This window comes from Fusarium odoratissimum, assembly GCF_000260195.1.
Source record: "Fusarium odoratissimum NRRL 54006 unplaced genomic scaffold supercont1.2, whole genome shotgun sequence".
NCBI lineage: Eukaryota > Fungi > Ascomycota > Sordariomycetes > Hypocreales > Nectriaceae > Fusarium > Fusarium odoratissimum.
In genome coordinates, this window is record NW_022158688.1 from 1,397,406 (window position 1) to 1,424,138 (window position 26,733).

At 48.8% G+C, this 26,733-nt stretch overlaps 11 protein-coding genes across 23 annotated transcripts; 6 read left to right on the forward strand and 5 right to left on the reverse strand.

The window, feature by feature from the left end:
• Positions 1 to 286: 286 nt before the first annotated feature.
• FOIG_02102 (uncharacterized protein) lies at positions 287 to 1,840 on the reverse strand. 2 transcript variants are annotated; one of them, XM_031199226.1, is made up of 2 exons: positions 979 to 1,840; positions 287 to 891 (listed from the first exon to the last, which is right to left on the reverse strand). In XM_031199226.1, the coding sequence occupies exon 2, from the start codon at positions 813 to 815 to the stop codon at positions 564 to 566; it is 252 nt and encodes an 83-aa protein (XP_031071263.1). In that variant the 5' UTR covers positions 816 to 891; positions 979 to 1,840; the 3' UTR covers positions 287 to 563. The 2 variants fall into 2 exon arrangements, with proteins under 2 accessions (XP_031071263.1, XP_031071262.1); XM_031199225.1 differs by having other exon boundaries at positions 287 to 1,840.
• On the forward strand, positions 1,344 to 4,462 carry FOIG_02103 (uncharacterized protein). Of its 2 annotated transcripts, XM_031199227.1 has the most exons (3): positions 1,344 to 2,517; positions 2,569 to 3,940; positions 4,000 to 4,462. In XM_031199227.1, exons 1-3 carry the CDS (start codon positions 2,250 to 2,252, stop codon positions 4,061 to 4,063), a joined length of 1,704 nt encoding a protein of 567 aa, XP_031071264.1. In that variant the 5' UTR covers positions 1,344 to 2,249; the 3' UTR covers positions 4,064 to 4,462. The 2 variants fall into 2 exon arrangements, with proteins under 2 accessions (XP_031071264.1, XP_031071265.1); XM_031199228.1 differs by lacking the exon at positions 4,000 to 4,462 and having other exon boundaries at positions 2,569 to 3,987.
• Positions 3,976 to 5,451, reverse strand: FOIG_02104 (uncharacterized protein). 2 transcript variants are annotated; one of them, XM_031199229.1, is made up of 3 exons: positions 5,229 to 5,451; positions 4,993 to 5,167; positions 3,976 to 4,932 (listed from the first exon to the last, which is right to left on the reverse strand). In XM_031199229.1, exons 1-3 carry the CDS (start codon positions 5,334 to 5,336, stop codon positions 4,517 to 4,519), a joined length of 699 nt encoding a protein of 232 aa, XP_031071266.1. In that variant the 5' UTR covers positions 5,337 to 5,451; the 3' UTR covers positions 3,976 to 4,516. The 2 variants fall into 2 exon arrangements, with proteins under 2 accessions (XP_031071266.1, XP_031071267.1); XM_031199230.1 differs by having other exon boundaries at positions 4,993 to 5,451.
• Positions 5,452 to 5,538: 87 nt separating this feature from the next.
• FOIG_02105 (3-methylcrotonyl-CoA carboxylase alpha subunit) lies at positions 5,539 to 8,531 on the forward strand. Its single transcript, XM_031199231.1, has 3 exons — positions 5,539 to 7,837; positions 7,884 to 7,962; positions 8,012 to 8,531. Exons 1-3 carry the CDS (start codon positions 5,784 to 5,786, stop codon positions 8,078 to 8,080), a joined length of 2,202 nt encoding a protein of 733 aa, XP_031071268.1. The 5' UTR covers positions 5,539 to 5,783; the 3' UTR covers positions 8,081 to 8,531.
• FOIG_02106 (uncharacterized protein) lies at positions 8,069 to 10,055 on the reverse strand. 2 transcript variants are annotated; one of them, XM_031199233.1, is made up of 4 exons: positions 9,801 to 10,055; positions 9,252 to 9,723; positions 8,620 to 9,185; positions 8,069 to 8,564 (listed from the first exon to the last, which is right to left on the reverse strand). In XM_031199233.1, the coding sequence occupies exons 2-4, from the start codon at positions 9,493 to 9,495 to the stop codon at positions 8,409 to 8,411; spliced, it is 966 nt and encodes a 321-aa protein (XP_031071270.1). In that variant the 5' UTR covers positions 9,496 to 9,723; positions 9,801 to 10,055; the 3' UTR covers positions 8,069 to 8,408. The 2 variants fall into 2 exon arrangements, with proteins under 2 accessions (XP_031071270.1, XP_031071269.1); XM_031199232.1 differs by having other exon boundaries at positions 9,252 to 10,055.
• Positions 10,056 to 10,268: 213 nt separating this feature from the next.
• Positions 10,269 to 12,664, forward strand: FOIG_02107 (uncharacterized protein). The gene is made up of 2 exons (XM_031199234.1): positions 10,269 to 11,719; positions 11,800 to 12,664. The coding sequence occupies exon 1, from the start codon at positions 10,544 to 10,546 to the stop codon at positions 11,648 to 11,650; it is 1,107 nt and encodes a 368-aa protein (XP_031071271.1). The 5' UTR covers positions 10,269 to 10,543; the 3' UTR covers positions 11,651 to 11,719; positions 11,800 to 12,664.
• FOIG_02108 (uncharacterized protein) lies at positions 11,073 to 13,611 on the reverse strand. Of its 2 annotated transcripts, XM_031199236.1 has the most exons (4): positions 13,372 to 13,611; positions 12,552 to 13,321; positions 11,918 to 12,496; positions 11,073 to 11,869 (listed from the first exon to the last, which is right to left on the reverse strand). In XM_031199236.1, exons 2-4 carry the CDS (start codon positions 13,195 to 13,197, stop codon positions 11,823 to 11,825), a joined length of 1,272 nt encoding a protein of 423 aa, XP_031071273.1. In that variant the 5' UTR covers positions 13,198 to 13,321; positions 13,372 to 13,611; the 3' UTR covers positions 11,073 to 11,822. The 2 variants fall into 2 exon arrangements, with proteins under 2 accessions (XP_031071273.1, XP_031071272.1); XM_031199235.1 differs by having other exon boundaries at positions 12,552 to 13,611.
• Positions 13,612 to 13,688: 77 nt separating this feature from the next.
• Positions 13,689 to 14,076, reverse strand: FOIG_02109 (uncharacterized protein). Its single transcript, XM_031199237.1, has one exon. It carries the CDS (start codon positions 14,018 to 14,020, stop codon positions 13,706 to 13,708), a length of 315 nt encoding a protein of 104 aa, XP_031071274.1. The 5' UTR covers positions 14,021 to 14,076; the 3' UTR covers positions 13,689 to 13,705.
• Positions 13,892 to 16,191, forward strand: FOIG_02110 (uncharacterized protein; the record flags this gene model as incomplete). Of its 6 annotated transcripts, XM_031199241.1 has the most annotated exons (9): positions 13,892 to 13,940; positions 14,002 to 14,125; positions 14,175 to 14,326; positions 14,380 to 14,641; positions 14,694 to 14,975; positions 15,027 to 15,469; positions 15,517 to 15,577; positions 15,629 to 15,938; positions 15,994 to 16,175. In XM_031199241.1, the coding sequence occupies 8 exons, from the start codon at positions 14,048 to 14,050 to the stop codon at positions 16,032 to 16,034; spliced, it is 1,629 nt and encodes a 542-aa protein (XP_031071278.1). In that variant the 3' UTR covers positions 16,035 to 16,175. The 6 variants fall into 6 exon arrangements, with proteins under 6 accessions (XP_031071278.1, XP_031071279.1, XP_031071280.1 ...); XM_031199242.1 differs by having other exon boundaries at positions 13,892 to 14,125; positions 14,397 to 14,641; positions 15,994 to 16,190; XM_031199243.1 differs by lacking the exon at positions 13,892 to 13,940 and having other exon boundaries at positions 13,979 to 14,125; positions 15,027 to 15,577; positions 15,994 to 16,190.
• Positions 16,192 to 16,323: 132 nt separating this feature from the next.
• Positions 16,324 to 24,399, forward strand: FOIG_02111 (uncharacterized protein). 3 transcript variants are annotated; one of them, XM_031199245.1, is made up of 9 exons: positions 16,324 to 16,995; positions 17,062 to 17,685; positions 17,736 to 18,019; positions 18,065 to 19,340; positions 19,389 to 19,628; positions 19,681 to 20,922; positions 20,973 to 21,447; positions 21,495 to 21,975; positions 22,028 to 24,399. In XM_031199245.1, the coding sequence occupies exons 2-9, from the start codon at positions 17,197 to 17,199 to the stop codon at positions 24,261 to 24,263; spliced, it is 6,723 nt and encodes a 2,240-aa protein (XP_031071282.1). In that variant the 5' UTR covers positions 16,324 to 16,995; positions 17,062 to 17,196; the 3' UTR covers positions 24,264 to 24,399. The 3 variants fall into 3 exon arrangements, with proteins under 3 accessions (XP_031071282.1, XP_031071281.1, XP_031071283.1); XM_031199244.1 differs by having other exon boundaries at positions 16,326 to 16,995; positions 17,048 to 17,685; XM_031199246.1 differs by having other exon boundaries at positions 16,334 to 16,995; positions 17,048 to 18,019.
• A 170-nt stretch (positions 24,400 to 24,569) lies between these two features.
• Positions 24,570 to 26,654, forward strand: FOIG_02112 (uncharacterized protein). Its single transcript, XM_031199247.1, has 6 exons — positions 24,570 to 24,902; positions 24,999 to 25,134; positions 25,198 to 25,299; positions 25,348 to 25,423; positions 25,473 to 25,553; positions 25,604 to 26,654. The coding sequence occupies exons 1-6, from the start codon at positions 24,884 to 24,886 to the stop codon at positions 26,126 to 26,128; spliced, it is 939 nt and encodes a 312-aa protein (XP_031071284.1). The 5' UTR covers positions 24,570 to 24,883; the 3' UTR covers positions 26,129 to 26,654.
• The last annotated feature ends 79 nt before the right edge of the window (positions 26,655 to 26,733 follow it).

Genomic DNA, 26,733 nt, shown 5'->3' on the forward strand with positions numbered 1-26,733 from the left:
GCTTCACCGATACTATGCATGCGCACGTATCTCAGGGAGGATGGGAACAGAAGCGATGCTGTAGGTAGGTAGGCGATCAACAAGGCAAACTTGTAGCACTTGTCGCCAATATTTCATGAACCAAACCTTACTTTCCACGTGGCACATACTCTTCAGCAGGATGGAAGGCTCCTATAGTCTACATCAAGCTACACGATGGGGTAATTTGAGTCCACCTAATATACGAAGTAGTTATCATTCGTCTTCTTCCATATCTGAAATAGTTACGAGCTGAGAGACTCTGACCTCAAAATGCAGATAAGAACATCAGAACCTGAAAACTTCCGAGGATTACCATGTCCAAACTTGAATCAGACTCAAGATTCTGGGGAAGGAAAACGTCGACGATGTTTCGAGTTGCGATTGTGCCCAACTTACATTCGCATGATTTGAAACACGGGCGATTCATGCAGGTCATACCATAGTATTAAACTCTAAATTTGCAACGTAAACAAAGGGTCGTTGGAACAGCTGCTCGAAACCTTTATGATACAGGCCCTTTTAAAGTCACCAGCAACCCCGGATCATTGCAACTCTGCAATGTACCAACAGAAGAACGCTAATAAAACACTAGCTGCTGTAAGATTTCCCCTGAAATAAAAATAGCGATGATTGATATCCATTATATAGTCAAAATTGAATATGAAACCCTCTTTGAAATACGCAAACGTTTTCGAGATACGGAGTACATATGTGAGCTGACTGGAGATGCTAGGCCGTTTTGCTATGGATATATTCTGAGGTAGCCAAAGGGAGTACCTAAACTCTGGAAACATCCATAGCAAAAGCCGAATTGTCCTGACAAACTTCCACAAATCCAGCACGGTAGTTGCTTGCTCCCGATAATCTTCGCTGCATAACGTCAGGTTTGATCTCATAAACCCTCGCGTGACTGACTACGCAATCGATAGACTTTGCCTCTGATATCAGTGTACATACCATTCAACCGTGACGATGCGATCGCCAGTAACACAGCCTTGTTGCAGTTACCTATGTCAACAACGAGACGTGATGGGCTGCAATTTTGCTCCATGCCTTTCTTGGCCTGACCCTCCAGCCTCTCAGCGTGGAGGGACAGGCAACGTGCCTGATAACACCATGACGAAAGATTGGCGCCAGGCTTAATACAATCGTGCGTCGCGCCCGTCTGAAGATCACTCCCACCAACAACCCCTGTAAGCGGGATCGTTTCCTACTCGGTAGTGGAGCCACGGAGGCTTAAACAATTTTGAGACGTCTGACGATGGGATCTGCGCATTTGAGAATCGCTTGTTGTTGTTTGTTTCGTGCTCCTGGCTATCACACAACAAGGGCAATTCATTTGTTTGCTCGATGATACCCAGGAGGCACTATTTGTGGCACCGCAGCAGAAATCGTTTCTGGATGGGTGCAAAGGGAGCCTGTATCGACGAAGAATTTGCCTCTTACGCCTCCCATGCCGCGTGGCATTGTTAACCAAGTCCCGTTCCTAGCTGGAGGTGAGATTCTACTAAACCCTGGCTTTGGACTGGCCCCAGCGCCACAGCACACACATGGGCGGGTTTCAATGGCCAGCATCGTCTCCAAGGCATGGGCCTGGATGGTAGGTTGGGTTACCTCAATCAAGGTGCTGGCACAAGGTGCTAAAGTGGTTGTACCACGCCAGCGACAGCGTTGCAGGTGAATCGCGATGAGACAGAGATTTCCTCAAGGAGCTGAAGCCCCATATTGAGGTAGCCAGAGTGAGAGGTTTAGATGTAGATGGAGCCTAAACAAGGCAGTTTAATGGGGCTTTTGCCATAGCTTATATCTAGCTCGAGTTATCAATCGATGATGGAGGAGGTCTCAACGTGCATCGTCCACTAAACTTGCTCTAACTTACCTCCAAACGGCACCGCCGCCTCGCCCCAAAACGAACCCACTCGCACTGGGTTCTCTTTCATTAGATTTCGCCATCACTACCTGGGCATCTTTTAACTTTCTTCTCCTTTTAACATCCCACGACACAATCAACTAAGACAATTAAAAGTCATTGCCTTTGCAAATACCAACGGAACCTTCCAGACGAATTTTTTGCGCCTCAGCTTTTGTGCAATTCCTACAGAACCTTATCAATCCTCTCATATCTACGTGCGCGCGCCGAGAGAAGCAGCATCAAGGAACTCCCCGATTCGCGCCGATCCTTAATTCTACCCCAAAAACAACGACAACAGCTGCATTGCTGATATTTGATGGCTTCTTGGAAATCGTTCTCGGTCCCGTCGTTTCGGCTGACGCAGCTCGCCCAAGATGCATATGAACTGCCCCTACAAACCCTCGCCAACACTCATGAATCGCACCCATCCATCGGGCATCTTTGTCTTCTCGTGTTCGAGGCTGTCCTTGAAGTAGTATGTGTCAGTCTACCTGGCTACATCGTTGCGCGACTTGGCCACTTCGATGCCGAGAAGCAGAAATTCTTGGCTAATCTAAATGTGATGCTATTCACACCATGCTTGAGTATGTTCTCGTTTCGCATTGAACCAGTACTGTCTACTAATATCGCCACAGTCTTCACCAAGCTCGCCTCCCAGCTTAACGCTGAGAAGCTATCCGATCTCGCTATCATACCGGTCATCTTCGTCGTCCAAACGTTTGTATCATGGGCTGTATCATATGTCGTCGCAAAGTTGTTCCGATTCAACAGGCGGGCATCCAACTTCGTTACGGCAATGGGTGTTTTCGGAAACTCCAACTCGTTACCCATCTCCCTTGTTTTGTCACTCTCTCAAACGCTGAAAGGTCTGCATTGGGACAAAGTTCCGGGCGATAACGATGACGAAGTTGGCGCGCGTGGTATCCTTTACCTCCTTATCTTCCAGCAGCTTGGTCAGCTCGTTCGCTGGAGTTGGGGTTACCATGTCCTTCTTGCCCCTAAGGATAAATACCCCGAGTACCGCGAAGAAATTGCCGAGGAAGGCCAGCGTTATCACGATGATGAGAATCATGATGACTACCAGAATGCGGCTCTGATCGATGGCCTTGACGGAGAAACAGAGGACGAGGGAGACAGCCACAGTATCGACTCGCAAAATTACGATCCGGCTGGCCGTACCCCTGTGGCAAATGCCTCCCGAGTTTCACTGGCAGTCTCTAGCGATGACGAATATTTGCCCAAAAAGCCGCATTTCAAGAATAACCAAGAGCAAACGGACGTTGTTGCTCCCCTTAATGGAAATGAAGGTAGCATGGATTCCTTCCCCCGTGTCCCGGCATTGGAGGATCAGGAAGAGCCCACTGGCATCGCGGACCGGACTAAATCTGCTATTAAATCGCCCTTCATCCGTCTTGGAAAGGCAACATCCCAAACCCTCAGCAACTGGTACCAGAAGTCTCCAGCTCCTGTTAAATCTTGTTTGAAATTTACGAAGCGTGTGGCTGGGAAATTCAACAACTTTATCTGGGAATTCATGAACCCCCCTCTCTGGGCTATGTTGATTGCCATCCTCGTCGCCTCTATTCCGGCTCTTCAACGACTCTTCTTCGAGGAGGGCTCTTTCGTCCAGAACAGTGTGACCAACGCCGTTCGCTCCAGTGGAGATGTCGCTGTCCCACTGATCCTCGTTGTTCTCGGCGCCAATCTTGCTCGTAATACCATGGCTAAGGATGAGGCTTTAGACCCCGAGGAAGAGCGCATCGGCAACAAACTTCTCATTGCCTCCCTTCTTTGCCGTATGGTTCTACCAACTGCCATCATGGCTCCTATGCTTGCGCTCATGGCCAAATATGTGCCCGTTAGCATTCTTGACGATCCAATTTTTGTTATCATTTGTTTCTTGCTCACGGGAGCTCCCAGCGCCCTCCAGCTCGCTCAAATTTGCCAGATTAACAGTGTATTTGAGAAGACAATGGGCAGAATTCTGTTCCAGAGCTATGTCATCTGGTAAGTCATGACATCTGATGCTCGGTGTGATCTATCCCGAATTGCGCTAACATATGCAGGATCCTTCCCTCTACTCTTATTTTGGTAATGATGGCCCTCGAGGTTGTTGAGTGGGCTCGATGATGCGCCTGTCTAAATACACTAGACAGAGAAGTGAAATGATCATGTCTTTCATGCGTCAAATGCTATTTGTTGAGTTTGTTTGGTCTGTCTTTACAGTTGTTTGTCTGCAACGGCGTTGGGTAGCTGGAATTGATTGGGAATTGGGAAAATTTATACTGGCGTGGCCTTGCGGCAATCCGAGGGTTCACAAAGCTTGACCTGGTGGAAGAGCGATATGGATCCGAGCGTTTTTTGCCTGCTTTTGCTTCGTTGTGTAAAAAAGGCACTGGTTTTGAGGAGTTGATCTACATAGTACTCTGTCTGGAATGCCTGTGTCTTGCGAATGATCGAAATATACAATATTCTCACATTGGATTGTTTAAACCAGCAATGCACCTTGTACTGCATCTTGAAAACCGATTGCTAAAGTACACTAATGAGGCTCTAGCCAAGGATGTGGAGGCTGCAATATGATCATTCTTGCTGGGTTCCGTTGACCAGGTTACCTTCTGGCACGATCGCCCAGTCTCTTACAGTGCCCTTCCAATCGCTGATGCGTACGTCCTTGATATCGACCGAAACAACTCTTACTTCCTCACCGGCTACAAAGCAGTTGCGGCCTCCATCCTCGACAGGTCCATTGTCCCGCTGGAAAGGCTGGGCTGCGGACTCATCGAAAGTATTGTTCTCCAGATGCTGCTCGCGGTAGTATTTTTCCTCCTCTGTTCCGCTAGGCACTAGACGAGCGGCACCTCCTATGGTTGCACTGATGCTAGAGAGTGCTGAGGTGTTGAGGTTCAAGAGGAGTGAGGCGAGACTCGATCGGTGCTCTGGGCCAGGAGAGCCACCAGACGGTCGGCGGCCGTGAGTAGGTGGTCGATGGGAGACCCCTGAAAATATTTTCAGTATGTTTAGCTTTCACCAGTTTGGAACATGAAGATGCGACTTACAATCGTGGACAAGAAGGGATACATTGGGGTTGGCGACCAAGTTGGTGGTCTTCCGTGATGCCGGGTTCGTAGTCATGATGATGACGGGGTAGTTAGAGTAAGGTGACGAGGGAAGATATGTATAGTTCATTAGAGAGACGTGCGGTACGTTATCTGTGCATGTTGCCAAGTGAAGCTATATTGACTATCAGCCTTCGATCTGTGATGGGATTGTTGGTGGTGCGGGGAAGGTCTACAAATCGAGCATTGTCGAGGCATTGAACAACATCTGGCGGAAGCGTCGACGTCGTTTGCTTGTGGGTATCGCCCTGAGAAGCTTCGGAGTTGAGAGGTATTTGATCCATGATATATTGGCTGAACGATGATTGATGATGCTGAGATCCAATACCTTGAGGTAGTGGAGGGGCTCGACTACCTTGCTGCACGGTACGTTCCGCAAATCCCGGTCACAGCATCTGCTGAGTCACCCATAATCGCGAGAATATGACGTAATGACACTGGGCGTGCTTTCCCCAGAGTTCATTCGAGCTAAGCTTAGGTTGTCTGGGGAAGGTACCTAGGTACCGGTTACTTGCGGCTCCTCACGGTCACGTCTGTCCTTGCCGACTTGAACCTTCAAAGCCGACGGCATAGCACATTCACGGCATTAGGGACGGCTCATCACCCGGGACGGAGATTTACAGTCGGTTTCCCTCCTTATTTATGTCAGTGAGAATCATTTTGAACTTCTGTCAAGTTGCATACTGCTCCTTGATTTTATACTGGGCGCTTCATTAACCCTATCGCTCATCATGCGTTCCACACTTCGCGCAAACCGTCGACTTCCTTTGAAGCCCCTCCCTCGTTTCCTCTCAACATCTGCTTCAAGTGCTTCTGTTTCTTCAGTGGCTTCTTCATCATCTGCACCAAAGCACACACCTATCAATTCTGTCCTTATCGCCAACCGTGGTGAGATCGCCATCCGTATCAACCGGACTGCTGAGCGCCTTGGCATTCGGGCTACAACCGTTTATACAGATGTTGACGCTGGTTCATGGCATGCTTCTTCGGGGTTCCAGTCTTTGGCGCTAGGTCCTGCAAACGCCTATCTTGACGGTGAGAAAATCATTGCTCTAGCGAAGCAAAATGGCATCCAGGCACTCCACCCCGGCTATGGCTTCTTGTCCGAAAACTCCAAGTTCGCAGAGCGTTGCGAAGAGGAAGGCATCGTGTTTGTTGGACCACCCGCTACTGCCATGGCCGACATGGGACATAAAGCCCGCAGTAAAGAAATTATGACAGCTGCAAATGTTCCCTGTGTGCCAGGGTATCATGGAGCAGACCAGGGCGAACAGGAACTCTTGGAGCATGCCAAAAACATCACTTTTCCGGTGCTCCTCAAGAGTGTACGAGGAGGTGGAGGCAAGGGAATGCGAATCGTCCTGACTGAGGAGGAGTTCTTGACGCAACTCAGAAGTGCCCGTGCCGAAGCCAAGGCCTCATTTGGTGAAGGAGGCGAGGTCATGCTAGTGGAGAAGTACATCATTCGACCAAGGCACGTCGAAGTGCAAGTCTTTGCCGACAAATGGGGCAATACCGTCGCGCTAGGTGAGCGAGACTGCAGTGTTCAGCGTCGGCATCAAAAGATCCTCGAAGAATCCCCAGCTCCAGATCTAGATCTGGCAACTCGACACGATCTCTGGGATAAGGCGAGAAAAGCAGCCTCGGCAGTTGGTTATGTCGGCGCTGGCACTGTTGAGTTTATCCTCGACAAGGATACCAACAAATTCTATTTCATGGAAATGAACACTCGACTACAAGTGGAGCATCCTGTCACGGAGATGGTGACTGGCCTGGATCTAGTCGAATGGCAATTCCGAGTTGCTGCAGGCGAAAAGCTTCCACTCTCCCAGGAAGAAGTGGAAGCACAGATGAACGAGAGGGGCGCCGCCATTGAAGCACGAATTTATGCCGAAAATCCTGAGAAGGGCTTTATTCCCGACTCCGGCAAATTAGTGAGAGCTTATCTCCCTACCGAATTGCAGAACGAGGATGTTCGCCTGGATTGGGGATTCCGATCTGGTAATACTATCTCTGAAGCATACGACGGCATGATCGCCAAACTTATCGTGCGAGGCGATACGAGAGAACGTGCTATCGCCAAATTGGAGAGCGTTCTACGATCATACGAAATTGTTGGTGTTGCTACAAATATCGAATTCCTCAAGCGGCTTTGTGAGACTGATGCCTTTGTGGCCGGAGATGTGGAAACGGGCTTCATCGACAAGTGGGGAGAGGAGCTTTTCAAACCCCGACCTATCAAGAATGAAGTTGTCGCCCAAGCAGCCCTCGGGATGATCAACTTTGAACATCGAAATTCTGGACCCCATGGTTTGACACTTGGCTTTGGCGAGACTAACAACATCGGGGAACGAAAGCTGAACTTTAAAATCCTGGATGGGTATAGCAAGGAAGAGGGCGAGGTCGTCGAGGCCAGCGTGACACAGACAGGTCATAACCTTTACAACGTTGCTGTCCACCGAAAAGGTGACGAGACACCCCAAGTGTTCACAAATATTGCCTGCCAGCCCGAGCCAGAAGGTGAAGTGATGAAACTCGAGTCATACTTCCCCCTTGAGCGCATTCAATCCTCCGTCGTCCCTCAACACACAGACAATGACACAAAGGTTACTGTTTTCCAGCATGGCGTGAAAACAGATCTTGTCCTTCTACCGCCCAAGTGGTACGAGAAGGCTCTTGGGCTCAAGGAGTCAAGCGCCTCAGTTGCAGCGCCGATGCCCTGCAAGATATTGAAGAACGAGGTAGTGGAGGGTCAAACTGTGCAAAAGGGAGCACCACTTGTGGTGTAAGTTGACCATTTCGATATGCAGAATAAGCTAACAAACTCTCAGAATTGAGTCAATGAAGATGGAAACTATTATCCGGTCGCCGCAGGATGGCATAATTAAGAAGCTTGCACATAAAGAAGGGGTAAGTTCCTAGGGCATTCCTCTCTGATATCTCATCTAACGTCATGCAGGATATTTGCAAGGCTGGCACGGTACTGGTACTATTTGAAGAGGGCGAAACAAAGGATGGAGAGTCATGAATGATATTGGATACCATGATGAATGAATTTGGCGTTATTTAAAGGAGATTGAATGATACGCTACGTATTAACTAGAAATGCACTTGATCCCCTCATGGTCCCCTCCCAGTCGTTGGGCCTGTTCCACTTCATCAAATATGTAAAGAATTAATCTCCAATGTCAAAACATGCATACGCCTAGACACCAATAGCTCCATTAACTGAAATCATGAATCATGCTGTGCCCAAAACTGTATCCCATAGTAAGCCAAAGAACATATACCCTGAACCCAAGGTCGGTATGAGGTCGGGTCTGTCGTCGTCCTGGCAGAAATGTCATGCCATATGGTTATCTTGTGTGCATCTTTATGTACTCCAAGGGTAGATATCGAGAAAGTTTTGATTGCTTAGCCGCTTGACGTATCCGTTTCCACCAGTCTTCGAGACGTGCCTGGAATTTTGGGTCGTCGGGCGAAGTATACGTAGTAAGCTTGTTGAGAAGATCCTGAAAGAGATGTCAACAGAGCGTTTGAGCATAGCACCTCATTCAAGTGACTTACCTCCTCCAGGGCCAGTGTGATGAATCCCATGACGAATGCCACCCAAGCAAGAGTCCCCTTCGTACTTAAGAATTGGTTGCCCCCCCGGAATTCAACCGTGCCAGTACATTTCCCTGTCTTGGGGTTTGGGAAAATGTTCTGGAAGTTCCATAGCACGTATCGGTTCCCCTGCATATAGTAGCACAAATCCACTTCGGATGTCGTTGACTTGATTTCTGATGCGACTTGGAGAAGTGAGCCCTTGCTCTTACCGAATCGTATCAGCGTTTCACGCAACCCAGAACCCATGCTTTGACTGTTTGGCCGACAGTACTGATTTTCTCGGCGGGCTTTGGGGAGGACAGCTGCCACAAATTCTTCATAAACAGCAGATGCAAACGCAATCTTCTTGAGGCCACGTAGGGAGAACTTGTTCTGACCAGAGACGGGAGTGACATGGACGTGGCCGCCGCAGGAGATATCGCGTTGGGGACTGAAGTGTACACGCATCGCTTCCCAAAAGTCGCCAAGTATGCCGCTGACATGTTGCTTGGTATCTAGACGAGGGGAAACGACTTCCATGCAGACTAGGATCCCCTGTTAGTGAACAAACTAAACAGTTCGCTGGTTTCACGGTGAAGAGAATGACATACCCATGGGACGCTCTCTCTTCAAAGATCCATCTCTAGTGACGAACCATTTACCACCGTAGTACTCCGGATGCTTGCTGTATTTTGAACAGTCATCGTGCACAGCTTCGATGTTGCGGTTCCGTAGCTTCTGTGCTAATTGTCGATACCAGTCGACATTGGTAAAGCTATCAGCACCACCGTAAGGCTTTACCACAGCCTCGATCTCCACGCCGAAGTTGTAATGCCTGAGCTTTGAAACCGTCATGATCGACGAGATGTAAGAAGTGTTTAGGGACTCGAAAAAGAAAGAATGGTAGAATTGGCTGGGGTCGGGTTGAAGGTGGCGGATTTGGCCATGCAGCTTGTATAAGACAACCACCTTGGTTTTTGAATAATCACCTTGCTGCAGACAGGGAGTCGTACTACATGAAGGTGATCACCCGTTTCCTGATGCGCTTGTGCCTTGTTCAAAACGTTTGGATACGGCCGCGTGCTTTACCCAAACACAACCACAGAATCGTCAGCTGTTGGCTCTCAACTTTTTGTCAGTAACACGCTCGCTCGCCTAACCTGAGCTGTCATCGTCACATCTCAAAATTGTCGCCTCGCTTTCAGGTTAAGTACAGCAAAAACCTTTCTGGCCTCGAATGGCGGTGCGGATGCATGGTTTGGCGGGAGCTGTCGTTGTGGATCTGGCCGGGGGCTCCGGGGAGAAATGCCGGAAGACCGGGGGCACGGTGCGGAGCCCAACAAGGAAATGGAGGCGGGCTGGGCCGTCTCATAGCGTCTGAATATTCTGAGGCTATCAAACGAGGCCTGTTTTTGCCTGTCATTGTAAAGGCCCAGACAGTCGGTATTCACGAAAATGTAACCGCGTCTACCCTGCAAAGTTCGCTTGCCAGGTACCTTGCGAGTCTTCCCAACGTGGGACGTAACAATTGGCCATGAGTTGGCGTCTCCTCTTGTGAAAATCTGACTCATTTGCTGCCCAATGTGACAATAAGGCCCAGTCGGTGACTTGCACAACCTAGCCCACTCCGCCCATTGAGCGCTGCTGGCGCTGAGCACAGCTACTGTACGTAAGTTAGTTTATGCTTTAGTCAGGTCGACGTGGACGTTGCTTGCTTGATCGATATTGTTTTTCTCATGTGAGGGAGCCGATTCACATCACATCTTAATCGCCGTTAGCTCACTATCACATTCTCCTACCACAACGAAAACGTAACGCAACACACACACAAACATACACACTTTTTCCCCCTGCACCTCGCCATCGGATACACGGAGCTTGCTGCCCCCGACAAATCTCCAGCATGAATTTGTCTGCAGATGAGGCTCAGGCCGACACTGGCCAGCCGCTCACCAAATACTACTTTGCCTATGGTAGTAATCTTCATCTACAGCAGATGAAACGAAGATGTCCTGGAAGCAAATTCATCGGCTCTGGGAAGCTGGCAGATCATCGTTGGCAGATCAACGAGCGTGGATACGCCAATGTTATCGAGTCGCAAGGTCATTGGGTTGAAGGCCTTGTTTATGAGATCAACCCCCGCGATGAGGCTCGTCTTGATATCAATGAAGGTGTTTCCAAGGACGCATACCAAAAGAAGTACATGGCTGTTACGCTACGGCGTGCCGAAGCCGCCTTGTATCGCCGACCTGTGTCTTGGATTGTCAACAATGGTGGCCCAGACCACGCACGAGTCCTTGCCCGGCAAGGGGAAGGGCAGAGGAAGGCCATCAACCACAAGCCGCATTTGGAACAGAACATCTTGGTATACATAAGTCCAAGATACATTGTCGATAGCGAGCCAAAGGAGGAGTATATCAACAGAATCAATTCAGGCATTGTTGATGCCACATCCTTAGGGGTCACCAATGATTATATCAGCAACTGTGTTCGACCTTTCATTCCAGCACCGACTGGCCAGACCTCAGGAGACAAAGAGGCAACTGGGCCTGCGAAAGCTACCGCACCGCCGAAGCCAAAAGTTGTGAGAAAAGTTCCGAATCCCGCAAAGAAGGTGAAGCAAGCTGCCCGCGAGGTCAAGCGAGCAACTCCTCCCAGAGGGAGAGAATTATCACCGCCAAACAACAGGACACCTGGCCAAAGACCCCTGCACCTTCAACCTCAGGTGGTTCAAGGTCAGCGCTTGACCAGGAACGCCGCATCGAATGTGCCTGAGAGGCTCGGGCGGCCTTCACAGTCACGGTCATCAGCACCACCACTTCCCCCAAGGCCACTCGCGCCACATTACCCCGGAAACACTCTACAGGTTCCTGTTTCTGGTCGGCGGCGACCTGCATCAGAAGTTGGCGCCCCACCACCGCCTCTACCTCCTCGGCCAACCCGCCGAGTTCGCAGTATACCGGTAATCGTTACTCATCAGGAAGGTTATGGTGGTTATTGGTATCGATAAAAGCATTTCTAGCCCAGTTTCCTTAAAATACCCAAATATGATATCCTTCAGACAATAAAAGTAGCATACGTGCGTTTTATTCTTCTCCAGTTATCGTTTTATCTTTTTAATGCTGTTGTCTCTGTTTGCTGACTTCTACGCCTTACAAGAACACAATTTCATAAAACAAGGACTAATATCTTTGTCTGCTTGATGCCGATATGACAGATCCAGCTGGCCCTAAGACATGTCAGAGCTTAAAAGGGTGTGGAGAATACCTGTACTCACTCCTTGAACTTGATGCTCTTGATGAGCTTCGACTGGTTCCTTGAGAAGTTGGCGTATTATTCCATAGGAAACTCATTATTGTTGGGCCCTGGAGCACATCCCCACCAGAGTTGGTGACGAGAACTGTGGGTTTAACAATTGCTTTCAGCCCGAGCTTTCTACCACCCTCGACTCTCTCGACGAAAAGCCCGGGAGCTATATCAAAGAGATATATGACACCGCGGCGTGCTTGAGAAGCTGCCTTTGTTCCACTCAAGTCAAGAATTGCTCCTCCATTCGCTAGATTCAAGCATTGGTAAACCTCCAACCTCGTCGCAGCTGTGCGAGCAGGCCACTTCAATGAAAATACACTGGGCGCCAGGTGAAGCTGATGAGCGAGATCTGCTGCAGGTTCTACAATGCTTCGACGAACAGAACTATGCAGTTCAGCGGGAGGACTTTTCGGGGCAATGATTGAGAGTAAAGTTGTCAGATCGTCAACAACAAAATTCAGAAATCTTTGCCGGCGCGTTCTGAAAGATGGTTGGTGAGTTAAGGCAGTCAGCGTCTCGCTTCTCCATTCCCTACAATGAGCTGTATCTTGTGAGATGTCAGCAGCTTGGTATATATATCACGCCCTGGGATTAAGACAAACCTCTTGGCAGTCGGGACATAGTATTCTCGAGATCATCAACCCATCTCGACGTTCCGTCACCTTCCGTATCATCGAGAGGACAATAAAAGGACTTTGAGAACAGAGTAACGTGGAGATAGTTCATGATGACCCCAGTGATGTGAAATTCGTCAGACTGCGTAACATTCAAGCATCGTCTTGACTGTTCCCTGAGAAGAGAAACGAGTCGCAGCCCTTCTGGAGAGGATGCTCTGGCAGCAAGGCGGCTAATTTCCAGATCCTCAATAGCATATGCAGCACGGTTTTCAACCCAGCGCTGGACATTCCCAACTAGGATCTTGTAGGCTTCTCTAGCCTCTGCTTCTGTGATATCTCTTCTCCTAGGCTGTAGACGAAAGATCTGATCCTGAGCCTCTGCGAGCTGCCGCTGGGTGACCGCAAGTTGTCTTCTGAGAGTTTCCGCCTCTACTGCAAGCTGGCCCTTTTCTGATTCCCGATTCTCAATCTCCTGTTGCCTGGAGTCCAATACATTCTCCGTGAAGCGGCGCAAATGGGTCTCGCTGGCCAGTTTGTCCTTAAGTGCGGGAGTCTGTGGGGATCCTTGTTTCGTCGTATGGTCTTCCGCTTGCTTCTGGCTATTTTCATGACGAGCCGTCTCCGGATCCATGATGACGGATTGCTGTGTTCAGAGTTATTGTGTATAACAGCCCAATGATGAAGATGAGTCTGTCAGTGTCGCACGTGCAAATCGTTAAGCGACAGAGGTTGACCAGTAATCCGCTAGATTGGTTCTATCCGTCTGGTAAGTCGAATCAAAGGCAACACATCAAGGTCATCTTACAGGGTACCACCAATCGGCGTCAAGACTCCTTGGAAAAGAACTCAATACTCGCAGCCTCACATTGCGGTTGGACCCAAGCATGGTTTCGTTTAGGCGCCAGGTGATGGGTACCTAATGCATTCGGAAGTCTTCCAGCTGTACGACATCAAAAGTCGGTCTCGTCTTAGGCCGCTTAGGCGGCCATTGCATGCTCCACTGCCTGGATTTACCAGGGTTACAGTCATTCGTAGCTGCGCCGAGTTTCTGTTCAAGGCCAAGTCTGCAGTGCCCAAACCCCATCCACCCACTTGATTGAAAGCCCTGACGAGGCCGAAGTTGGTGGTCAAAGTGGTGGTCATTGCTCCATAACTGGTCGGTGAGGATGAGCGAGGCCCAAAGAACCCCAGGCCCACACAACAAATGAGGCCTGAAGAGTCAGATTGAATGGTTGACCATGTCCAGAATCACAGACAGATCCTCGGGTGCTGGCGAAGAATGTTCCGTCGCCCTGCTGGTTTCTATCGTAACCAATTGGGAGTCGACATGAGTGAATTCTGGGGCAAGTCCCATTTTCACGAATGAGCTTTTGGGCAGAGTAGTTCCATATCTCGTACATCACTAGATCATGCCTGACTGTTCCACCACAAATAGTTGACAATGAAACAATCATAGGAAGCCTTTAGGAAGTAGTTTGGTCATGAGCAATCGCAGAATCGTTGTATCCATAGATTTTGGAACGACATACTCAGGTGTCGCTTGGGCTGACACAACTCGGGTAAGCGTTGTCCTAACATCTCTCGGGGTGAGCTTGCTAACCCTTGCAGCCTGATGTTCAACATGTCTTGACAGAATGGCCCTCAGCCGGCTCGTCCAAGAGCAGTCCCAAAGTACCAACTGAGCTCCGAAGAGTGGCGACTGGGTGGCAGTGGGGATTTCAGATTCCCGAGTCTGCGAAGAGGATCAGGTATTTCAAGCTGTTCGTTGTGCTGTGCCTTCAGTCCGTTTGCCGTGTTTGACCAGACCTTATAGAAAGCTGGATGATCCAGCCCAGATCACCAAGGATGGAGAATCAGCAAAAGACCTGACCAAGGTCTATCTATCATGCCTCCATGAGCATTTCGTCAGTCTACTTGAAAAGAGACTATCGTCGAGCGTGGTAAAATCAACACCCATGGACTTTGTCGTCACAGTCCCCGCTATCTGGTCACCAAAAGCAAAGCAATCGACGGAGCAGGCCGCAGCCATGGCAGGATTTTGTGGTAATCAGAGGATCCAGCTCATATCAGAACCAGTGGGTTGGATTTCGAGTCGCAGAGGAAAGTGTGTTGCTAACAAATGACAAGGAGGCAGCCGCTTTATACACCCTCAAGACCCTTAGCCCCTCTACATTACAAGTAGGTCGAAAATTTGTTGTTTGCGATGCGGGAGGCGGTACCGTTGACTTGATCTCCTATCAAGTAACCAAAATAGGCAGAGTTGAAGTAAAAGAAGTCACCGAGGGTACAGGCGGGAAGTGCGGTTCGTCCATGCTGAATATGCGCTTTCGTCGGCATCTGAAACAAACTCATGGAGACAAGTACTGGACTGATGAGAGACTCGTAACAGCTTTGAGTGAGTTCGAGTCGGTAAGATTTCCAAGGTTTTATTTTCAAGCCAGTTCGCTCAGAGGGATACAGTTCAAGAAGACCTTTTCTCCGAAGGGCGAACCTTTGACTCTCAAAGTCGATCCCAGTCTTGGTTTACGACGGAACCGATACACTATGACACAAGACGACATGAAAACCAAAATCTTTGAGCCCATAATGAAAGATGTCGTGTGTCTTATCAAGGAACAGATCAAGATGGCGGGAGATGGCGTCGCCGCTGTGATTATGGTTGGAGGATTCGGGCAAAGTCGATATTTGAAGTCACGCGTACGTGATGCAATATCTAGCCGAACAGATGTTCTTCAACCAGAAAGTGGCTGGACGGCGGTGGTAAAAGGTGCCGCAATGCATGGGCTCAGTCGATATCAGCCCGCAGGCACCCGGGTGGAAGTTGCATCTCGAATTGCAAGACGATCGTACGGTACATGCTTGATGACGAAATACGATATGATGAAACACAACCCCAAAGAAGCGTTCGTATGAATTCTTTCTGACAAATGTGGTTGCTGACGGGTTATAGGTTCTGGTCGGAAAAGGAGCAAGAAACAGTCGTCTCAGAAATGTGTTGGTTTATTCAGAAGGTATTTTGATTCCTCTCCAAACTTCGTATTGATTGCCACTAACTTTGGAAGGGTGAGTCCTACCCAGAAGGCAAACCGTCGCGGATAGAATACCAATGCGATCTCCCGGTAATGCTTGGCCATGTGCCACAAACCGAGATCGATATTTACAGCAACAATAATGACGGGAAAGCTCCCGTCCATCTCGATGAAACTACGCAGCACATCGGAACGCTCTCACTTGACCTAAGAAAGATCCCAGAAGCAGTCAAAAGAACCGCGAAGATCAGACGTATGGGTTGGCATCGGTACTATTGTTTGAAAGGGGCTATCGAAGCCGTGTACGGGTCAGCGGAGATCACGTACACAGTCAAACTTGGAGGTAAGAAATTCCGTAGTGTTTCTGATGTACCAAATGCTAAGCCGCGCTCGTCTAGGAATAACACATGACATGATCAGTGTTCGCTATGAACGTTAAGCTCGAAAGACAAGTTCCGAAGTCAGACAAGAGTAAAGGGGAGGAGATGAGTGTGTGAGATCATATATCGATACCACTATAGAGCCTTTGCCGTTGTATGTCAACCATCGTAATGAAATGTCGTTTGATATGGATCTGAGACTACCAGAAAGCTACCTCCTAGATGGTTCTTATTGGTCACGTGATTTCGTGTTGCCCCACCGTGACCAGTCGCGTCCTCCACATTGAAGGTGCCTTGGCTAGGTAGGTATCTAACCTACTTTACTACTACCTTAACCTTAGAGCGCCAACCTTGATCATCCATCTGTGAAGCAACAAGATCCAGCCGCACCCAACGATGCTGCATGCATCATGGCGGCCAATCTGCATTTAAGGGCGGCTGTACCGGATCATGGGCAACCGGCCGGTAAATTTGCCGCTGGCCCTCCTCCATCAACCTTAGCTGCGCAGCTTGTGGAGAATATTTCAGCATCCACGAAATCCTCCAAATCAGATGAGAACAGCGAACTCAAAGGCTTCTTTGCTATTATTCAACGCGTCAAAGATGACCCGACTCTTCTCAAGACGCCAGAGGACCGAGTTGAGCATAATCATATGCTTATTTACGTTTACTCGAGAGCTGTTCTTGAAGGAATTCGATTAGATGACCCATTTCTTGACCGGACACAAGTACGGACAGAAGGCCTCAAGGCCATCAGTTTTCTCAGGTTCTCTATCAAAGAAACGCCGGCAGTTCTGAAACATAGAGTGGGTGAGCAAGAGTATATGTTCCGAGGGCGGGAGCCATTATGGGTTTGGCTTCTTCCTCAGCTGCTTAGACTTCTTGGCCATTCCCAGTGCCTTGAACTCACAGAAGCAATTGAAGGCTTCCTCCAGTATACAATGCTAATAATAGCACAAAACTGGACTCTGTGGGATATGGCGCCATCATTCTTATTCTATCTGCGTACCATCACATCTCGTAAGTAGTTAGCTCGACTTTGACAATAAAGCAACTCACAATTAATTGACAGATACCCTTCAACAGCTTCAAGACCCTCTAGTAGTTCCATCTGTGGAAGAAAGTTTCAAGTCACTTTCTCTACCTCCTCAAATTGCTCTCAGCCAATTCGTCGACAAGCAGTCGCCCTTCACAAGCCAGCTTACATATTCTGTTGACCGAATGTCGCAAGCGCTGCAACAACTGATCAGCTTTTGCAAAGTGGCGGCCTATCCTCTGACAGCTTCAGATGATGCCTTTAATAACGTTACCTCCTTCTCAGAGACTGCGGTATGGTTGATTGATGTCCTAGGGGACATGCGGGTTATCCAGACCCGGTACGGTAGCAACTTTCCTGCCTCTTCGCTTCATGTTCTCCAACTGGCTCAAGAAATCGAGCGAGCACTACGGAGAAGAAAAGGCATCAGCGCTTCTGTTCACAAGAAGGCCATCACTCTCATGATATTGCTTTGTGGTGAGATTGCGACAAGCCTCAATCCCATGCCGATGCTAGACATTGATGAGGAAACGCGGCATACATACTGTATGGCTCTAGCTATAATAACAGCAGCATCTACTGAAAATACGTCAATTGGCCGGTTAGCGGTTTCCGGCATTGTAGATGAGTCTTCAATGTTTTATACATCCCTGCCTGAAGGAACAGACCTGTGGGTGGGTTGCATCCTCCATAATTCCTCCGTCAGCAACTAATTCTCAAGAAGAGAGTGATACAGACTTTAAGACAGATCAATTTCGATCCCAGGCCAAAGCTGCTCTCCTCAAACCTACATCCACTGAGTTTTGAGGATTCTGCAGTGCAAGAGATAATCGAGACCTTGGCGCTGAGCTACGAGCCTCCCGAAACAAGTTCACAAGACCGTCTTAAACGCCGAAAAATAGCACAGGCAGACTCTAGCCCCACGGCGGTCCTCATGAGACTTTTGGGTGACGTTCTAGGGCTTGCAGATGTGGACGATGATTTTCTTAATCTTGAGAATCAAGTATTGTCAGTGGTTTCATTGATTTGATCTTCAAATGCTTACTGAAGTAGGGGAGCCTTTCCAAAGGCTGACACATCACGTCAATGTCTCATACTTGATTTGCTATCGCGGATATCTTGCGTGGCGGATGGTGGCAACGAGACAATCAATGATACAAAAGCAGCAGTGACAGAAACAGCCTGCTCCATTTGTGAACATAATGCACCTCCAGTTCGATCAAACCTTCATGGAGCAACCGTGCATAAATCCCGAATCGAGGCACTCTTTACCAAACTGATCCGACTCCCCGCCCTTGCTGAATCTCGGCGTCCAAGGATTGCTGCCATGTTGGCTATAAGGAGAGTGATTCTCCATTGTGAGGATACCGAATTACTTAATCTGGAAACGTCTGGGATGGGCCAGTGGTGTCTTCAGTCCTTAAACAGCTCTGTGAGGGAGCTGCGGATAGCTGCCGGGCGTGTTCTAGCCACCTTCTCTTTGGCTAGGCCAGAGCCAATTCTTTCCAACATGGTTCTTCCGGCTCGACCAGCAGAAGCCAATGGTGCTAGGAACCCACGAGTGAATCAGGCTCAAGCGGCCTCCACAGATGGCAAATTCCAGACAAATGCATCAAATGGATCTTCTCCCATGAAAACGCAAGATTTGATCTCGCGCAATAGAAAAAACTCGATTGCTTTCCTGAAATCAATCTCAGATAAGAACCAGCCTAATTTAACTGAAACGTTTATTATGGCATGGGGTCAATTGGGAACGGTTGTCTGGGAACACGAACTCAACTTGGTTCTCATCAAGCTTTTGGAGTACTTGGGAAGCAACAACAATATCGTGTCAGCTTGCGCCTTCAATGAGCTATTGAATCTAGCTGATGCTCGTCGAGTAACCCCACGTAGGCTTTTCGAGCCTTTTTGGCCAAACCTAGCATACATGACCACCAAGGACATGGTCCAACGCCCTCAAATGAGCCGGACAATTGCTGAATTGCTACAAGTGTCTGTCAACGAGTTACTCCTCCTGATTCAAACGCACGCACTGCCGTGGCTTGTGCTTGACAAGCAAAAAGACGTTATCCAAAAGATTGCGGAGGCACGGCAGGAGTCCGAGGTTTGGCTACCATTAATCGACCCTGCGAACCTAGCCGCAACCCTGGCCTTGCTCTTGGTTCAAGATACAGACGATATCGCTAGTTTCGCAAAATCTCGCCTCGATGAGTTATCGACACATTTTCAAACAGAGCCCCTCGTCAACCTGCTTCAAGTGGAACCAGTGCTCACCGTCATAGAGTTACTTAAAGCTGCCGGCGACGCAGATGAAACAAAAAAGGCACCAGTAAGTCAAACCTCAATGCATCTTTGGCGTAAGCTTATGCATCTTCAGGTCCGCAAAGCTTTAGACACTATGGCGAAAATGATGATCCCAGCAAACAAAGAAACCCGAGCTAAGAAGTCGGACCACACTGCTCGGTTTATTCATTCACAACTTCTTGGCCTCATGGCATGTCTCTTCGATGTCATCAATGACCAGAGCCTTCCTGACCCAGAGCGTCGGCGCTACATTCGGGCCATGGAGGAAATGATCAGGGTGTCGAGGGGCTATGCAAGCACAGCCAGACCGCAAGTATGTGCCATATGTTTCCGGCCCTGAATGGCAATACTGACTGTATTTCTAGATGTCTGCTTGTTTGCTCTCGACACTGGCACAAGATGCGCTGAGAGAAGCAAGTTTCTCATGTTGGGCATCGATGCTCACACACCTTGAGGAGACAGATGTTGAGGCATTATTAGAAACAACATTTTTCGTCGTTACCCGTTACTGGCCCTTCTTGAGCGAGTCAACGGCTCTTCTAGCGCAGCAAATGCTCAAGTCTCTCGTCGATGAATTTGATCCCCTTGTTGCGAAGTACATCGTCAAGCTCCCTTCGCTCAGACACATTCCAGAGTTGAGGGACATCGAGACAAAGCTGGATCAGCATAGACCAGCAACACTCGCGGTTGAAGAGGTTTTGGAAGCTTTCGCCGAGAGAATCTGCCATGAAAACTCCGGTGTTGCCCTTCAAGCATTGACAGAATTGATACCATACCTTCAGGAAAACCAAGCGCTGCTTCATACATCTGAGATTAGTCTACAGTCAGATATTGGCGTTGTCGCACTTATGCGGTCGCTTCTGGATTGCGCAAGTAAATACAGCGGCTTTCCAGGAGATATAGCGCGCCTATGCACAGAAGCAATGGGCTTGATAGGCTGCCTGGATCCCAGTAAGATCGAGACTGTTAGAGAACAACGATCAATAGTCATATTGAACAATTTTGCGACGAATGAAGAAACTACGGACTTCGTTCTGTTTCTTCTGGAAGAGGCCCTGGTGCCAGCATTCTTATCTACGACTGATGTTAAGTTCCAGGGATTCTTGTCTTTTGCTATGCAGGAACTCATGGGCAGGTGCGACATCAAAGCTGCATGTGCCATGGAAAACTCGGGGATGAAAGGTGGAAACGACATCTATCGAAAATGGGTTGCAATGCCAGAAACTGTTCGGGAAGTGGTGGCACCTTTTCTGGCCTCCCGGTATGTCGTTGCTCCAATGCCACACACCGAGATCGAGTATCCGCTCTTTCGTCCTGGCAGACCTTATCCGAGTTGGCTGAGAGTTTACGTTCTGGACCTTCTACGTAAGGGGCAGACGCCATTTGCCGACTTGATATTCGAGCCTCTGGCGCGTGTCATTCGCGTTAAAGATCTCTCTATTGCAGAGTTCATCCTTCCCTATATAGTCCTGCATACTCTTTTAGGGTCTCGGACTACACAGCAAGAAAGGGACGATATTCTCGGGGAACTTCTTGCTATCTTGCAATATCAGCCTGCTGAGACGGCATCGTATCAGGAGAAGGAGGATATGCGGCGATACTGTCATGTAGGCTTCAAAATACCTTGGTCTTGTGACAAAAACTAACTGGTCATTAGCTTGTATTTCGCGTTGTAGACTATGCAATGAGATGGATGCAAACAAGGCGAGCAGCTGGTCGCCTCACTGAAACTGATAGGGAGAGGCTAGCTCAAGTGCAGGAGGCTCTCGATCTGATTCCAGCCGAACTCATAGCACAAAGGGCTGTCGATTGTAATGAATACGCACGTGCTCTTTTTCATTTAGAGCAACATGCCCACAAAATGGAACAGAGGAAGAAAGAACCAGGGGAGCGTACCCGTCTCTTACAAAAACTTCAAGATATCTATGCCAATGTCGATGAGCCTGATGGCCTTGATGGAATTTCAGCTCATTTACAAGTTCTTGACATCAACCAACAGATTCTGAGTCATCGCAAAGCAGGCAGGTGGACTGCTGTTCAGAACTGGTACGAGATGCAACTCGCTGAGAACCCTGTCAACACAGATATCCAGATCGACTTGCTTCATTGCCTGAAGCAGGCTGGTCAGCACGGTAGGTTCCTTCAGTCTTTTGTCCCGACACGAGCTAATTATTGACAGAGGGGTTATTGAATCACATCGAGGGTATGCACACAGATGCATCTACGGACAACAAGATCATGCCTTATGCAGTAGAGGCGGCATGGGTTACAGGAAGGTGGGAGAGCCTTACCAAATTCACTCAACGATTTCGCGGCGACCCTATTGAAGACTTCAACATCTCGATCGCGACCCTTTTCGAAAAGCTGAGGGCTAAAGACAAGCCTAAAGAGCTCATTAAGATAATGAAGGATATAAGAGTCAAAATTTCATCATCGATGAACGCTGCATCCACCTCATCGCTACAAGCCTGTCATGACCTCCTTCTTAAGTCACATGTTCTTACGGACGTGGAAATCATAATAGGAACAAAAGCGGGTGACGAAGTCGCCCGCCAAAAGACAGCAGCCCTGCTAGAAAGGAGACTCGAAATTATAGGTGCATACATGAACGACAAGCAATATCTTCTTGGTATTCGCCGTGCCACCATGGAGTTGACTAGGTAAGATACATTGCACAGGAGCTATCGACAGCCCATATACTTACCAATACAGACCTACATTCACTGACCTAGACATTTCTGGACTATGGCTCTCGAGTTCACGCCTTGCACGGAAGTCGAACTCGCTTCATCAGTCCTTTAACGCTATTCTACACGCTTCGAAGCTGGGCGATGATGCGGCTACTATTGAGAATGCCAAGCTTCTTTGGAGAGAAGATCAGCACCGAAAGGCAATACAGGTTTTGCAGGGAGCAATTAAGAGCAACAAGTTCATGACACAAACAGGGACAGCAACCAGCACAAGTTCAAGCAAGTTGAGCCCACAACAGAAGCTCTTGACGGCTAGGGCGCAGCTGCTGCTTGCCAAATGGCTTGATAGCGCTGGGCAGACGCACGCCGGTGCATTGCGTGAAAAATATCAGCAGCCACCCAAGACCTTGTCGACTTGGGAAAAGGGACATTATTACCTTGGCCGTCACTACAAGAAGATCCTCGAAGCTGAAAAGCCGCTCAAAGCCGATGACCAGAGCGACAACTACATCACCGGTGAAGTCGCTAGACTCGTCATCGAGAACTATGTCCGTTCACTTAACTCGGGCACCAAATATCTTTACCAGACTCTCCCACGAATTTTGACTCTCTGGCTTGACCTTGGTGCCCAAGTAGACAGAGCACCAGAAGGGAAAGCATCGCTATCTCGCGAGCTCCACCGAAGACGTGTTGAGCAGCTCAATCTTTTGCACTCTTTTCTTGACAAATACATCCATAGGCTGCCGGCGTACATCTTTTATACAGCTTTGCCACAGATTGTTGCACGCATCGCCCACCCCAACTCGAACGTTTTCGACCGGCTGACACATATCATTGCCAAGGTCGTGGAAGCTCATCCTCGGCAAGCGCTTTGGAGCCTTATTGGCATCATGACAACAAGACAAGTGTCGGAAAGAAAGGCACGAGGCACTCAGATCCTTCAGACTCTCAGGAATATATCGAAGAAGGTTGAGGGCTCTACGACCGATTTCAAACACCTGCTCAGGATGGGAGAGAAATTAGCCGAACAGCTGCTTCTTGCATGCCAAAACGGAGACTTCCGGGGCAACAAGACTGTTCATGCCAGCCTGGGTAGAGATCTTCGATTCAATCATAAATGTACTCCATGTCCGTTGGTCGTGCCTGTCGAGAGCTCTTTGACGGCAACGTTACCGGCTGTATCAGAGTATGTTAAAAAACACAAGGCATTTTCTAGAGATGTTGTTACGATTGACTCCTTTCTGGATGATGTGCTCGTGCTGAGCTCGCTGGCTAAGCCAAGACGACTCACAACACGAGGGAGTGATGGCAAAAGCTACATGCTTCTCATCAAACCCAAGGACGACTTGCGAACTGACCAGCGTCTTATGGAATTCAATGGATTGATCAATCGGTCGTTGAAACGAGATGCGGAATCCAGCCGGAGACAGCTTTACATTCGAACATATGCTGTAACGCCACTCAATGAGGAGTGCGGAATCATTGAATGGGTTCCAGGAATCAAAACTATGCGAGACATTCTCATCAATCTTTATGCGTCCCGAAAGATTTACCCCGACTACACCGTTCTGAAGCAACTCATGGATGAAGCATGTTTATCAGACGGCAAAACCAGGATATTTACTGATGAGGTCCTGGGGAGATTTCCTCCGGTACTTCAGTTGTGGTTCACGCAACAGTTCCCTAGTCCGTCAGCGTGGTTTGCTGCGCGTTTAAAATACACACGGTCGTGTGCTGTCATGTCTATGGTAGGCACCATCCTAGGCCTTGGCGATAGACATGGTGAGAACGTGAATTTGGAGGAGGGCAATGGTGGAGTATTTCACGTCGATTTCAATTGTCTCTTTGACAAAGGTCTGACATTTGCCAAACCTGAAAGAGTGCCGTTCCGACTTACCCACAACATGGTGGCTGCGATGGGTATATACGGTTACGAAGGACCATTTCGCAAGTCTTGCGAGCTGACTCTGAGCATTCTTCGTCAGCAAGAGGAGACTCTGATGACAATTCTAGAGGCTTTCATCTACGACCCAACGTTGGATCTACAAAAGGAGAAACGAGCACATCGGCGAGGAGATGTGGGCGTCAAGCTGCAGCCTCAAAGCGTTGTAGACAGTATCAAGCGCAAAGTCAGGGGTTTGCTTCCAACTGAAAGCATTCCTTTGGGCGTTGAAGGCCAGGTGGAGGAATTGATCAAACAAGCGGTTGATCCAAGAAATTTGGCTGCAATGTATATAGGCTGGTGTCCGTTCCTGTAAACCAGAACAAAGAGAGAAATACGTCAAGAGGCACGTTGCAGGTGAAAAGAGGAAGAAAAGCTTAGAATTGTTCGCGCTTATAACAATCAGAGTCATTCACAAGATAAAAAAGTAAAAATCCCAGGTCATTCTATTTGCTATTCCTTTTTTTCATTTTCTTTCTTTATTTAGCAACGTTCGTAACTCCCTTATTGGTTGTAACCTTCCACATGTAGGTATCGTTCCAGGCGGAAATCTGGGGAAGAAGGAGCCATGCCACCACTCCTGCATGCTGGGGACGCGTTGGTCGCGCGCACCGCACCGCACCGTACTTCCCCAACGCTGAGCTGGCAGCACTTCCCACCTTCACTCACTCATCTCACCTTATCGCACTTTTTCTGCTTTGTTTTTATTCGCAGAGCATCAGAAGGAGCTCAGGTATATAATCTCTCGTTCCTTTTACGAAAAAGATATTTCTTCTAGTATCAGTCGTTCCAACAGCCATTTTCTTTTCCCCACTTCCTTGCGAACGCGCAACAAGCTATCCAGAGCCAAAGCATTACTTGCATTCTTCGTTTTTCTCACTCTACCACTCTATTCGACGCTCGAATTTTCGTAGCATACCTTCTACTACCGCCAAGATGGGTGAATATCGTATTGGTAAGGCCCCAAAAATATCCCCGTTCCTCATGATCGCGTTACGATGCAGCACCTCTGTTGTCTGCTCTGCTGAGCAGTTCGCTCACATTGTATTAGAGTTATCCCCCAACAACCGCGCCACGTGCAAGGACTCTGAGTGCAAGAAGAACGGCGAGAAAGTCACCAAGGGCACTCTGCGTTTTGGTAGCTATGTCGTCATCAAAGAACATGGGAGCTGGTCATGGAAACATTGGTAAGTATCTGTAATTCATCAGCTATGCTGATAGTAGATCGCTGATACTAAGGTGCCTATCAGGGGATGTGTCTCTGGTCAACAGCTAGAGAATGTCCGTGAACTGTGCCAGCAAGGTGATGGCTCCTTCGATTGTGACCTCATCGACGGTTACGATGAGCTTGGGTGAGTTTTGGCCTCCTTTTTATATCCGTGTTATCCTGACATAGATAGCGAACACCCTGACGTGCAAGAGAAGGTCCGCCGCTGTGTCAACCAGGGCTTCATTGACCCTGAGGATTTCAAAGGGGTATGTATAGAGTTCTGTATCAACGGTTGCAGTGATTGACATCATTCAGGACCCAGAGAAGAACAAGCTTGGTGAGAAGGGCATTCACTTGACTGAAGCACAGAAGAAGAAGAAGGCCGCCGCTGAGGCTGTGAGTCCTGAGCATGTATACACACTGTTGATGATTCTAACACCTTTCAGGCCGCCACAGGAGATGAAGAGAAGCCCAAGGCCAAAGGCAAGCGTGGACGCAAGAAGGCTGCCGATGATGAGGACGATGAGGACGAGCCGCAGCCCAAGAAGGCTCGAACATCCAAGACTGTCAAGGCGGATGAGGAGGAGGAGCCTGCTGCTAAGCCGGCCCGTGGCCGCAAAGCTGCAAAGGTCAAGGATGAGAGTGAGGATGAGACTGCTGCCTCTGCTCCTGCTCCTGCTCCTGCCAAGAGAGGACGCAGAGCTTCAGCTCAGAAAGCAAAGGACGAATCCGATGCTGAGGAGAAACCTGTTCCTGTCAAAAAGGGACGAAAGGCGGCCACTAAAAAGGTAAAGAATGAAAGCGATGATGAAGTTCTCGCTCCTGCTCCTGCCCCTGCTAAGCGAGGGCGAAAGGCTGCTACCAAGAAGGCGGCTACCCCTGAGGAGGAAGATGTTGCGGTTGAGGAAGAGGAGCAAGAGAAGACCGCGCCAAGGACCAGAGCTCGCCGCAGCCGTTCCAGCAAAGCTTGATTGACGCTTTCGTTTCCGACAGCGGGTACGGCATGAGTACCTAAACTGTGTAGATCGCAGGAAAGATTATGATATTTTCATTTGTTGTCATTGTTGAGATCTTGGGATTGGGTCACTGAAGGATGTGTTACACCTTGTTTCAGAACTCTTTGCGATTACTACGACTAGTGGGCAAGGGTCATTTCGTGGAAGTGGATGGTTTAGCTGCGCATACATGATAATCAGGGCAAGCAATAATTGAGTCGTTCTATCACTGAGGGTCCGTGACGTGTGCGGCTCTGACAAGGCGTGGTCCCAATGCCCAGGTAGGTTCTCTTGAGCCAATCATGGAGTCTGGAACTCAACAGAATTGGTGGCAGAAGTCAGCAGACATACATGAGGTACCGGTAGTGTATTTAGTAGATTCAGCTCCGCCAAGTTCATATTTACATCAAACTAAAATAGCAACTGTGGATGGGCCATGATGCTGCCCAGGTGTCAGGTGTCAGGTGCCAGGCTTCTTTGACTCAAATCCACAATGGAAACAGTCGACTATTTTGGCAGCCCAGTGGATAATCTCATGCAGGTCCCATCAAGGAGCATTTGCTCAGCTGCCGTCAGGATAA